Source organism: Heterodontus francisci, chromosome 13, assembly GCF_036365525.1.
Source record: "Heterodontus francisci isolate sHetFra1 chromosome 13, sHetFra1.hap1, whole genome shotgun sequence".
In the NCBI taxonomy this organism is placed as follows: Eukaryota; Metazoa; Chordata; class Chondrichthyes; order Heterodontiformes; family Heterodontidae; genus Heterodontus; species Heterodontus francisci.
Window position 1 is genome coordinate 78,793,279 of NC_090383.1, and position 13,475 is coordinate 78,806,753.

A 13,475-nucleotide genomic window follows, 5' to 3' on the forward strand; every position below is an offset into this window, starting at 1 on the left:
CTGCTGAGCAGTGAGTGAGTGGAGCGGGTGGGGGCGCTGCTGAGCAGTGAGTGAGTGGAGCGGGTGGGGGCGCTGCTGAGCAGTGAGTGAGTGGAGCGGGTGGGGGCGCTGCTGAGCAGTGAGTGAGTGGAGCGGATGGGGGCGCTGCTGAGCAGTGAGTGAGTGGGGCAGGTGGGGGCGCTGCTGAGCAGTGAGTGAGTGAGTGGAGTGGGTGGGGGCGCTGCTCAGTAGTGAGTGAGTGGAGCAGGTGGGGGCGCTGCTGAGCAGTGAGTGAGTGGAGCGGGTGGAGGTGCTGCTCAGTAGTGAGTGAATGGAGCGGGTGGGGGTGCTACTGAACTGTGAATGAGTGAGTGGAGGTGAGGGGAGCAGGTGGGGGCGCTGCTGAGCAGTGAGTGAGTGAGTGGAACAGGTGGGGGCACTGCGTTGCAGTGAATGAGTGGAGCGAATGGGGGCGCTGCTGAGCAGTGAGTGAGTGGAGCGGGTGGGGGCGCTGCTGAGCAGTGAGTGAGTGGAGCGGGTGGGGGCGCTGCTGAGCAGTGAGTGAGTGGAGCGGGTGGGGGTGCTGCTGAGCAGTGAGTGGAGCGGGTGGGGGCGCTGCTGAGCAGTGAGTGAGTGGAGCGGATGGGGGTGCTGCTGAGCAGTGAGTGAGTGGAGCGGATGGGGGCGCTGCTGAGCAGTGAGTGAGTGGGGCGGGTGGGGGCGCTGCTGAGCAGTGAGTGAGTGAATGAGTGGAGCAGGTGGGGGCGCTGCTGAGCAGTGAGTGAGTGGGGCGGGTGGGGGCGCTGCTGAGCAGTGAGTGAGTGGAGCGGGTGGAGGTGCTGCTCAGTAGTGAGTGAGTGGAGCGGGTGGGGGTGCTACTGAACAGTGAATGGGTGAGGGGAGCAGGTGGGGGTGCTGCTGAGCAGTGAGTGAGTGAGTGGAACAGGTGGGGGCACTGAGTTGCAGTGAATGAGTGAAGCAGATGGGGGCGCTGCTGAGCAGTGAGTGAGTGGAGCGGATGGGGGCGCTGCTGAGCAGTGAGTGAGTGGAGCGGATGGGGGCGCTGCTGAGCAGTGAGTGAGTGGAGCGGGTGGGGGCGCTGCTGAGCAGTGAGTGAGTGGAGCGGGTGGGGGCGCTGCTGAGCAGTGAGTGAGTGGAGCGGGTGGGGGCGCTGCTGAGCAGTGAGTGAGTGGAGCGGATGGGGGCGCTGCTGAGCAGTGACGCCGCGGCGGTTGGTCGCGGTGGGAGACGGGCCGGACCAGGTCAGGTCAGCCGCGGCCGCGTAGGGGTGAGGCTGGTGTTCGCCGTAGCGAGTGCCTGGGCCCCGGTCGTACTGTCTATTGGGACCATGATGTGAAGCGAGAGTCGGGCAGTGGCGGTGTGAGCCGAGGCCGACCTCGGTACGACTGCCAAGCCGAGCGAGGAGAATAGCGGCCGAAAATGGCGGGGAGTTGCAGCAACTTGACGGCGGCGGCTGGAGAAATCATCCAGCTCAACGTGGGCGGCACCAGGTAAACAAGGCCTGTACCGGGAACCGCTCTCCACACTGCTGGCTGCCTACTCTGCTCTCCTGGGGCTAGGACAGAGCGCTCTGTATCTCGGCTGCAGCTTTGTACTGGGTGGGACTCGGGGATTTATCCTCGTGTTTCTCATTGAGACCCTCACTAAAACTTGCATTGTGACCCCGGTCTCCCAAGGGTGCTCCGGGCTGGGTGCTGCCTCTGTCCCTGGTTCCATTAGTTGCACTAATCTGTAACCCTTTGAAGTACCACGGCAGCATTATCGGTTAGCAAAAAAAAAAATCAAGAATTGGAGATTGATTTCCTAGTTGCTGATGGCCACAATATTGTGGAGTTTAGAATGAAACTTGCGCCACAGGAGGAGTGTTACACAACTCAATCTTCAGAAATAAGTTGAACAAAATAACTACATAGTTGGAAAGAATTGGCGAGTGATGGGGATGGATGTCTGTGGCAAAGGAAAGACAAAAACAAACTACTCTCAAAAATAAAGCCTTTTAATTCTTTCTTGGGTTGTGGGTGTCCCTAATTGCTCTTGAGAAGGTGGTGGTAAGCTGTCTTGAACTGCAGCAGCCGTGTGAAGAAGTTATTCCCATAGTGCTATTAGATGGGGAGTTCCAGGATTTTGACCCAATAATGATGAAGGATCAGAGATATACTTTGAAGTCAGGATGGTGTATGGTTTGGAGGTGGTGATGTTCAATATCCCTTCTAACTTTTTGTTGTGCGCAGTACCTTTAATTTTTTTGTGCACCTGTGCATGTAGTATCTTAAAGGGGACAACTTGTGCATGGCCTGCACACCAGCTGCCTTGTCCATCGAGGCAGTAGAAGTCGCAGGTTTGGGAGATGCTGTCGAAGAGGCTTTGGCAAGTTGCTGCAGTGCATCCTGTAGATGGTACACACAGCAGCACTAGTGGGTGGAGGGAGTGAATGTTCAAGGTGGTGAATGGGGTGCTTTGTCCTGGATGGCGTTGAGCTTCTTGAGTGTTTTGAAGTTGCATTCATCCAGGCAAATGGAGATTATTCCACCTCACTCCTGACTTCTGCCTGTGTAGGTGGTGAAAAGACTTTGGGAAGTCCAGAGATGAGTCACCGGCTGCAAAATACCCAACTGCTGACCTGATCCTGTAGTCACAGTATTTATGGTGACCCCCAGAATGGTGACTGGGCAGGAGGGAGGTTGATGTAGGAGAGAGAGATTTGGTAATGGTAATGCAGTTAAATGTGAAGGCGAGGTGTTTGGACTCCTTTGTTGGAGATAGTTATTGCCTGGCACTTGTTTGGCATGAATGTTACCTGCCCCTTGCCTGAATGCTGTCCAGATCTTGCTGCATGCAGGCATGGACTGCTTCATTATCTAAGGATTTGCGAATGTAACTGAACACTGTGTAGTCATTAGCGAACATCTCAACTTCTGACCTTGTGATAGAGGGAAGGTCATTGAAACAGCTGAAGATGGTTGGGCTGAGGACTGTGCCCTGAGGAAAACCCTCAGTGATGCCCTGGGGCTGAGATGATTGGTCTCCAACAATCGCTGCAATCTTCCTCTGTAGGTAGGACTCCAGGCAGTGGAGAGTCTTCCCCTGATTCACATGGACTTCAATTTTACTAGGGCTCCTTGGTGCCACATCACTAAATGCTGCCTTGATGTCAAGGACAGTTACTCTCATCTCTCCTCTGGAGTTCAGCTCATGTGTAGATGAGGGTGCAGTGAAAATAAGAATGATTTTAGGGAGGCTTAGAAACTGGTTAGTGAAGCCAAAATAGACAATATCAGTGTTGTTGAGAATATTAAGCACCAAGTGAATGGCTTTTATAAACACATTTGTAGCAAACAGGTGGTCAGGAAAGCATTTGGATTCTTAAGATGGCATTATATAGAATGCACAAGGACTGGCAAGTATTCTAAATTAATTCTTAGATCTGTCCATGGATGAAATTTAAGCAAATCTTCTATTGTTGGGTAGAATTTCTAGGGCAAGATGATGAACTGCTAAGAAATATCAGTGTAACCAATAAAGAGATGATGGATAAGCTGAAAGCATTGAAGGAAGCCAAGGGTTTGGCCCAGACAGATTGTGTTCAAGGGAGTGGTTAGTGAAAATGAGCAAGTTCTAATGGGTATTCTCAGGGGAACCTCAACTTGGATCTGTGCCTGAGGATTAGAGTAAAACAAATTCTTCCATTATAGAGAGATAACTGGTGTGCATCTTGAAGGAACAAATAATGATCCCACCTGGAGAAATACAGAACTATAAGAAGGAGCCAGTGTGATTGGGAAGATTATAGCTGACAAATCTGAGTTTTTTGAGGAGATGATAAACTTCACGGAGAGAGGGAACTCCGGATGTTGTTGTAGATTTTAGCAAAACTTTTGATGTAGTGCCATATAGATTTGTCCACAAGGATGGAATACATGGTATATAGGTTTGCTTCTCAAGTAGCTCTGAAATTGCCTGAAGTAGAGAAAGTGAAGAGTGGTTGTGCAGGAAGTTGGATCAGCATCAAAAGAAGTAACTAGAGAGGTGCCCCAAGAAAGTGGGGACAGAAACAAAAATTTCCAACTTAGCAGATGATACTAAGCGGGGAGGTGCACCAAACAACTCTCGTTGGTTGGATCGTTGTTTATTTGATGGCCCCTGGAATTCATTTGGTACAAATCATTCTCATATGATTGTGTATCATTCTGCTGCAATGTACATTTGGGCTGCACAAACAGTCAAATTGGGTTTTATTAAAAGGAGCGTTGTCATCATGGTAATGTATCTTGCAAGAGCATCACCATGTTGAATATAGAGAGCAGTGATGTGAGTGGTGGAACAGTGACACCAGAACATATGTGGAACAGCAAATTATTCAAAAAAAAATTTCCAGGAGCTGGGTTGCACATTAGGTTAGACACTGGGCTTTCACCTTGACACTCCATTTCAACTTCAGCCCAGACTCAAGTCTTAATAGTCGACAGGCTTTAAGGGATTCTATGTGAAATGAAGTTGGGTATCCTCAGTATGGTTCCTCGTGAGCCTGGGCCGATGGAATAAAACTTTCTACAATTGGGCGTTAATTGACCTCCTTACTCAGGTGCTACGGGATGGTTTGTGTGGGGGGAAAAAAGACTGTCACCCTGCAGTACAAAGATGCTTTTCTGAGCTTCAGGCTGAGGCATGTTGGGGCAGATTAGAGAGAGCCTTAACATCACCCAGGTATACAATATCTGACCTGGAAGTGCTCGGTGGTGACACTGGGTAGCTCAAATTGCAAGAGTTCCAATCCCCAATATTAACATCCCTCACCTTCACAAAAAATAAAAATTCATTATTTTAATGAAAAATTTCAGCAAACTTTAGAAACATTCTCTTTGGAACAGCTCTATTCTCAATTAGTCAACAGAGCAGTGTGTTCAGAACATGAGTTGAACCTATTAGAAAATATTGTGCTATTGTTGTATTGGTTAATACATAACTTGAGAGCTTGGCGTGTATGCTGAGTTACTGGAAAATCCTATTATAAAAGCTATTGGGATCTCCCTGAATAAAGTTATCTAAGTTACTGCAAGCACAGCCTAATGTTCAGTAGAATACTTTGATGCAAAGGTTTTTGCACCTTTAAATGTAACTGAACACTTCTTGAAACTATGGGCTGCCATAGATGAGATAAGTTGCTTCAATATATCTACTTTCCTGGACTTGTAAGATGCATCATAATTATGAAAAGAAATCTAAAAATAAGTTTGTTAAATGGACACATTTTGATCATGGAACAACATGTTCTGAACACACTGCTGCAACAATACCGTGTAGCTAGGTGGGAAAGCTTGCACTGCCAGGCACTTATAAACTTGAATGATTTCAAATTTTTCTGTTAAAATTATTTTCCCCCAAAAAATTAATGTATACATGATTGAAGCATGAACCTATGTAGTATCGCTGCTCCAATCATGTGAGCCTCAAGACTTTACTGTTTAATTTTTAATTTTAACTTTTGCTCTGAGGGTCGTGAGTGTTTGGAACTCTCTTCCCCAAAAGGTGGTGGAAGCAATGTCTTTGAATATTTTTAAGGTAGAGGTAGATAGATTCTTGATAAGCAAAGGGGAGGGGAAGGGGTTGAGGTGAAAGCTTATTGAAGGTAAGTGGGGATGTGGAGTTGAGGTTACAATCACATCAGCCATGATCTTAATTTGTATGTTCGTATGTTTAGTCTCCTGGTTGGGCGAAAACTGGTTTAAAAGGGTCCCCCCTCTAAAATGAAGTAGAGTCATAGTCATTTTGTTGAAGATAAGGGAGGAAAATTTATATTTAGTTTATAAAACTAAGATGAATAAGTACTGTGCAATAAGTTTTTTTAATAAGTATGTTAGTAATAAGGGAAAACAAGAGTCAAGCACATGTTCTAAAAATCTGTAGCTATTCATAACAGCTCAGTGACTGCAAGAATCGGCAATTTTTCTGTTGTGAATAAGAAATACTTGGCACAAGAAGTACATAATTTCTTGCAGCTGTTGGCAGTCCACCAGTTAAAATCATATCACCATTTTGATGTATATTCAGTGATAAGATTGGAATGGAACTGTAGGGAAAAACTGATCATACACATTTTATGCTTGGTGACTGACATGTCTGTGCCCTTGAATTTTTTTGTTGGGATTCAGGTAATCTGGAATTTTTGCTGCATTTTATGTATTTTTTCCAAATAACAGGAGTGCAGTGTTGCAGTAATTTCCCAGGATTTATATTTCCATGTAAGTAATTTCCCTTTTTGCAAACTTCAAGGGTATCTTGCCAAGTTGTTTTGTTTCAACCATTAAAATTCAACCATTAATTTATATGAGCCTTGGATACTGATACTATGGTCTGCAGACCAGATTTGGTGATCTGACCTGTGAAGTCCCACCAGCTCAGCTTTTGTTTGTGCTTATATTTCCTACTCTGAGCTTCAGGCTGAGGCATGTTGGGGCAGATTAGAGGAAGCAGGAAGCAGCTCAATGTACCAGAAGCAGAGGAGAGGGAGGGTGCCTGAGTGGGACGGGAACAAGGAATGTACCACATATCCCACAAAAAGGCAGGCATAGCTAGGACCCATGCGGGGGTAACCATAGCAACACCTTTTATTTGGCGGAAGTGAATGGAGTTGAAGGAGAGGTTGATCAATGTGAGAACAAGTTCAGCCAGGCAAATAAAAGGTGTTGCCATTGGTACCTTCTTGGATCCTAGCTATGTCTGCCTTTTTGTGTGTTCTGTGAACATTCCTTGTTCCAGTACAACTCAGGACCCCTCCCTCATTTCCTCTTCTGGTACATTGCTGACTGTATCGGTGCTGCTTCCTGCTCTCGCCCTGAACTGGAAAATTTCATTGACTTTGTTTCCAATTTCCACCCTTCTCTCACCTTCACATGGTCCATCTCCAACTGTTCCCTTCCATTACTTGACTCCTCTGCCTCTAATAAACCAACATTCATTTTAAGCCCATGGACTCCCACAGCTACCGGGGCTACACTTCCTCACACCTCACTTCCTGCAAGGACTCTATTCCAATCTCCCAGTTTCTCCATCTCCGTCTCATCTGTTTGGATGATGCCACCTTCCATAGTAGCGCTTCCGATATGTCTACCTTTTTCCTCAGCCAAAGAAGCATGGTTGACAGCGCCCTCTACGCAGTCCAATCTATTTCACGCTGTTATGCTGTCACCCCTTCCCCTTCCTCCCAGAACCATGGTAGAGTTACCCTTATCCTCACCTTCCACCCCACCAGCCTCCGTATTCAACGGATCATCCGTCACTTCTGCCACCTCCAACATGATGCCACTACCAAATACATCTTCCTCTTCCTTCCCCTTTCAGCATTCTGAAGGGAGTTCTCCCTCCGCAGCACCCTGTCCATTCCTCAGTCACCCCCAACGCCTCCCCCATTTCCTTCAGCGCCTTTCCATGAAAGTTCAGGAGATGCAACACCTTCCCTTTCACCTCCTCCCTTCCCACCATTCAGGGCCCCAAACACTCCTTCCAAGTGAAACAATGATTTACATGTACTACTTTCAATTTAGTATACTGTGCTGCTCACAATGTGGTCTGCTCTACATTGGGGAGACTAAACTCAGACTGGGTGAGTGATTTGTGGAACACCCCGTTCAGTCGGCAAGCGTGACCCTGAGCTTCCTGTTGCTTGTCGTTTTAATTTCTGTTGCTCCCACTCTCACATTTCTGTCCTTGACCTGCTACAGTGTTCCAATAAAGCGCAACACAAGTTTGAGGAACGGCACCTCATCTGATTAGGCACTCTACAGCCTTCCAGACTCAACACTGAGTTCAGTAATTTTAGATCATAATCTGTGCCCTGAATTTTTTTTTCTGTTCTCTTTTTTTTGCTGGTTGCTCACCCCCTCCACCTTGTTTCTTTCTTAATCCCTTTAGATTTATGATTTATTTTTATATTTAGATTTAGAGATACAGCACTGAAACAGGCCCTTCGGCCCACCGAGTCTGTGCCGACCATTAACCACCCATTTATACTAATCCTACACTATTCCCATATTCCTACCACATCCCCACCTGTCCCTATATTCCCCTACCACCTACCTATACTAGGGGCAATTTATAATGGCCAATTTACCTATCGACCCGCAAGTCTTTTGGCTGTGGGAGGAAACCGGAGCACTCGGAGGAAACCCACGCAGACACAGGGAGAACTTGCAAACTCCACACAGGCAGTACCCAGAATTGAACCCGGGTCGCTGGAGCTGTGAGGCTGCGGTGCTAACCACTGCGCCGCTATGTTTGGATGGCTGCTATACTGCCATCTACACCTCATCCAGACACATGTTTTGTTTTTTTGGCTTTGTACCATGAAACCGTTTGTTATTTAATGTCTCCTGCCCTGCACCTGCCATGTTTTGCTTCCCCGCCCCCCCTCACCTTTCACTTTTTCAAAACCTATTACATTTCTAACCTTTGCCAGTTCTGATGAAAAGTCATCGACCTGAAATGTTAACTCTGCTTTTCTGTTCACAGATGCTGATTGGCCTGCTGAGTATTTCTAGCACTTTCTCTTTTTGTTTCAGCTTTCCAGCATGCGCAGTATTTTGCATTTGACGTTTCTCCATAGGTCACTGTTGTTCACCTCTGGCTACTCTACCTCAGCACTTAGGCAGTGTTTTACCCTGGCATATGTTTAGTTTGGATCACCAGAGATTGGCATTTACTTGCCTGCTCCCTACTTTTGTCCCAGGGCAGGGTAGTAAATCCGTGAAATAGTGGCTTTCTTATTCTGCAACTGCAATAAGTGCTGAAACGAAAGCCTAGCAAATTATTCAGAGAACTGTCAATCAAAACAAAGCACTAGCGTATAAACATGAAATTTGTTGTAACGTTGACTGCATGCAATAGCATCAGGAAATCTCTAATTGTAATCCTCTACTGTATTGAACAATTTGCCTGCATACTTTTCCTACTTCTTTCCCATTTGTAGCCATGTGAATAAAACTTTAAAATGTATAATATATCTATTCTTCCCCTCCACATATGGGGCTGGATTTAATAGGCCCCCAGAGGTGGGCTAGGGGGACAGGGCGGGGTGGGGATCCATAGAATTGCGACGGGGGTTGGAGGGCCCCTTGCCTTCCCATAGCGCTGCAATTTAGTTGGGTGGGGTGCTGCAGGGTAGGCCAATGATGGCCTTCTCGCCCAGTGGCCCTTAAGAGGCCTGTTAACAGCCAGGAATCAACCTAGTGAACCTCTCTGAACTGCCTCCAATGCAAGTATGTGTTCTACAGTTTGTGACTGGTACTTGCTGGAAACAATGCTTGATTGCTTTTTCTGTTGGCTGTTTATCATCTCTGGCTGGGAAAAGAAAGCTTTGCAGCTGTGTACTTCCAAAAGGACATTCTGTTGATGCAAAAAATACTGAAAATAATGAAGCTGCTGTGAAGCCAAAGCATAGTTAGACTACTTCCTTGAGCTGGCCTTGCCTAAGTTGATTTGGACAATTTTACACCCAAGTTGTTCTACATAGTTTCCATCGATGCTAAGTTTTGCACCAATGTAAATGCTTCTGCTTAGGCAGCATATTACAATAGGGTATATTGCCAACCAGGACTGTTGATATTCAGTGTGTTGCATTTAATTGTTGAGTTGTATGTCACAGACCTAGTAAAATACAGTGGGGAAATGATAAAAAGAGATAGTGAGCTGGTTTTAAAACAAGTCATTACATTTTATTTTACAGAATGTTGTTATGGCATTTCCTGTTTATAGGTTTCTGGCAATCGGTTACATATTATAATTTTGTAACATTGCAGTGGTTCATTTAGTGCTTTCGATGGTTAGTGTTTTGCCCATCAGTGACATCTTTGACAATCACCAGCAATCATCTTATAATAAAATGCGAAAAGAAAGGAATAAAACTGTACCAAAGCAATGTATTTACTCCTTCCCCACTCCATTAACTCTCACAGACACACACAATGTACAATGAGTAACAGACAAACAGTAATTTCGAATGTGTAGAAAAAAATGTACAGTGAGTAGGAGGCAAATGAAACATCTTTCAGGGTGGGCAATATGATATGGAGATCTGAGCAGTCTGTGGGCATCCACCTGGGTCACTACCCACTCTGTTTCTTTTAAGGGAAAAAACTAAAATTAAGAAACATAATTACAAACCAGCCCAGATGTGTATCATGCATTTGGTAGAAATTTAAAACAAAATTGAAAAGCTATGCAGTTCAGTATGGGGAATCTGAAAAGCCTTCTGCTATTCAGTTATTCATAGTTTGGTGTCTTCAATTTATTGCTATAGTATGAAATAAAACGTTTTTTTTGTGTGGTTGTAGATTCAGCACCTCAAGACAAACACTAATGTGGATTCCAGACTCCTTTTTCTCTAGGTAAGATTGAGGTTCAAAATGTAATTCCCACTGTAATTTGGATCTTTGAAGCGTGTTTGTAAAAATAATATCCCTCCAAGCTGAAGTATAAATGTAAGAACAACATAAAAAGCAGCTTTACCTGTGTTAAGAACCTCAATAAAATGTTATTATGTAAGATTGTTTAATGTTCTTTAGAATATCATTCCATTTTACCAATGGTCATAAAGAGACAAAAATGCATGTAATATGTTTTTCCACTTGGGTCTGTTTAGACTGTTCCCAAGACTTAGAACGTGACTCCACAGAATTGCCAGGTGATACAATTGTCCAGTAAAAAGGTTCCATTAAGTTGGGTTGGATCAACAATTCTTCAAGTCCAGAAATGTATATTGACATTTTAATTAGCTACTATCCATTTAAAAGCAGAAATTCCTGAAACTTATCAGAAGTCAAACAAGTTTAAATGTTTGAGTTTTGTTTGCAGGACAGTGCAGTGTAGACTGCATCCCTGCCCATATTAGTGTTTGTTCAGTTGGAATGGGATCTTTTCACTAGGTTACTGCATTCTCTGATTAGTACTATAGTCACTGCTATGCCCAAATGTGTATTGTTCAGGGAAAAAAAAAACAAATTGCATGTATTTTTTCTTGGTGCGTTTTTTAAAAATTGGCAATTTGGAATGGCATCCCAAAGAACATGATAATCTTATGTCAAGCTGTTTAATGCTGCACTTACCATGATTAAAGTTGCTTTCCCTGTTCTCCTTTTGTTCATAAATCTGCTCAATTTTATATAATACAGCATAAATGGACATTTTTTTCATAGATTGTAAACAAAATGATCACACTGATACGTAACCATAGATTTGTGATGTTTCACCTTGTCTTTTGTTCAAACGTATGTGCAGGATAAGATGATGGACAGCAAGCTTCAGGATAGTGTCTCATCTTCTTTACAAAAGCAAAATACTGCAGATGCTGGAAATCTGAAATAGAAACAGAAGCAGCAACTGTGGAGCGAGAAAGGCCATCAGCCTGAAACATTAACTCTGCTTCTCTCTCCACAGATGCTGTCAGACCTGCTGAGTATTTCCAACATTTTCTGTCTCATCATCTTGCCTTCTGGTCTGAAAATTACCATTGCCAACATTAGACCTTAGCTATCTTGCTATTTCTTCTGCTTGTTCATCCTTTCTATCCTCCAATAAATTCCCTTTGAATTTGAATCTGTTATTGCTTTTTCTGATGCAATTATGTTGTAGCTGGTAGAAAGCCTATGTGGTGTGCTTCCTGGAAGTTTCTCAAAGTCTTGGCTTTACTACAGTAATCAGATTGCTGACCTGACTCAGGAGTAATCCTCCCATTTTTTCACTGCAAACAACGTAGTATTTAACCTAATTGATTATTTTAGCTAGAGTTCTTGTTTATTTACACTCGCCTTGAAGATTTTCAAGGAGTGCAGCTTCTACATGAACATGAGTTTTATTCTTTCCCCTTTTCAGTCCACTTCTGAAAGCACTTCAATATGGTTCCATGGGCCTCGGCAGCTCCATGGTGTCTCAACTAAGTGCACATTCATCATTCATTAGCTGAGATAATGAATATAAGAGGGCATCCAAGACAGGCCAGATTACATCGGAGCAAAATACTATGGATGCTGGAAATCTGAAATAAGAACAGAAAATGGTGGAAATACTCAGCAGGTCTGGCAGCATCTGGAGAGAGGAACAGAGTTAACGTTTCAGGTAGATGACTTTCATCAGAGTTCTGTTTTTCTCTCCAGATGCTGTCAGAATTTCCAGCTTTTCCTGTTTTTATTTTATGTTAGATATCCTTAGCTGACATACAAACAAAATACAGTCTGCTGCAGTGGTTACTAGACAGTGATCAGTAACCCGGGCCTTCCCCTCCCCCTGCCCCACAAACATGGGACAGATGCTGGTTGTCGTTTCCTCATTGCTGACCTTGATTGGTTGGCTAACTCAGACTTTCCTGGTCTGAACAAACCAATAGGACACTGTAATAGTTAATTTTTGGACAAATATTAAAAAGTAAAAAAGACAAAAGTTTAGATTCTTAACAAATAATGTTGTTGAAAAGCATTCTCTGTTAGTGCTGTTGTGATTGGTAATCATTCTGACAGTTACATATCGTCATCTTCATGATGTTTCTTTTTTGCAAATTAAAAATGGTATAAATATGTAACAAACTCAATGAACTTCAAATCTACCTTTACAGTTAGTGGAATGAAGCCCTGCAATTTAGGGGATGCAGTTGATCTTGAAGAAAGTTATTTGAAGGGAGAAGGGCAGCACTAACTTGCCACTCTGAGGCGGTGCTCATTTTGTTTGGCTGCATTTTAATGCAGGCAGTTAACAGTGAGTTTCTTGCTTTAGTGATATCAAGTCCATTCCTAGTTTTCCTCCTCTTGTATTAACTAGCAAACTTACCATGTTTAAATGTCTAGTTGGCTAACTTGAACCATTGCAATAACCACAGTTCTAGACATTCGCCACCCTAAGGGATGGAAGTCTACCCTCATGGTTAAAGTGTACTAGTTTTATAGTTTTAAATAAGTCATTCATTTGGCCCTAGTGAATGTAGTTGGATCTTGTAGGTAGAGTCCTCTTCTGCTAAGGAGCAGACTAAAGCCATGTACGATGGGAATACCATGCAATTTTAAAAAAATAATCAATAGCGGCAACAAGCTTAGCCTTTATCTGGTTTTATTCCTGCCATAAGGGAAAAAAAAGTAACTCGTCAGTGGATTCATAAATACTTCTTCCTTCCCTTTTTAAGCTCGGCAATCCCTTGCCCCTACACGGGTCTCTGTCATCTCTTACCCTGCTTCTAAACAAATAAGAACTAGGAGCAGGAGTCAGCAATTCAGCCCCTTGAGCCTGCTCTGCCATTCAATACAATCATGGCTGATCTCATCTCGGTCTCAACTTCACTTTCCTGCCCGTTCTTCATAACCCTTCAACCCATTACTAATTCAAAATCTATCTATCTCCTTAAATTTACTCAATGTCCCGGCATCCACCTCACTCTGGGGTAGTGAATTCCACAGACTCACGACCTTTTGAGAGAAGTAATTTCTCATCATCTCTGTTTT

General features: G+C 44.0%; 1 protein-coding gene across 1 annotated transcript in view; it reads left to right on the forward strand.

Moving 5' to 3' along the window:
* The first annotated feature begins 1,180 nt into the window (after window positions 1-1,180).
* kctd3 (potassium channel tetramerization domain containing 3) overlaps window positions 1,181-13,475 on the forward strand; it is a 99,979-nt gene continuing 87,684 nt past the window's right edge. Inside the window, exons 1-2 of the mRNA XM_068045043.1 lie at window positions 1,181-1,490; window positions 10,326-10,379. Of these exons, the coding sequence (XP_067901144.1) occupies window positions 1,420-1,490; window positions 10,326-10,379 (125 nt within the window). The 5' untranslated portion in view covers window positions 1,181-1,419. The remainder of the gene's footprint in view (window positions 1,491-10,325; window positions 10,380-13,475) is intronic.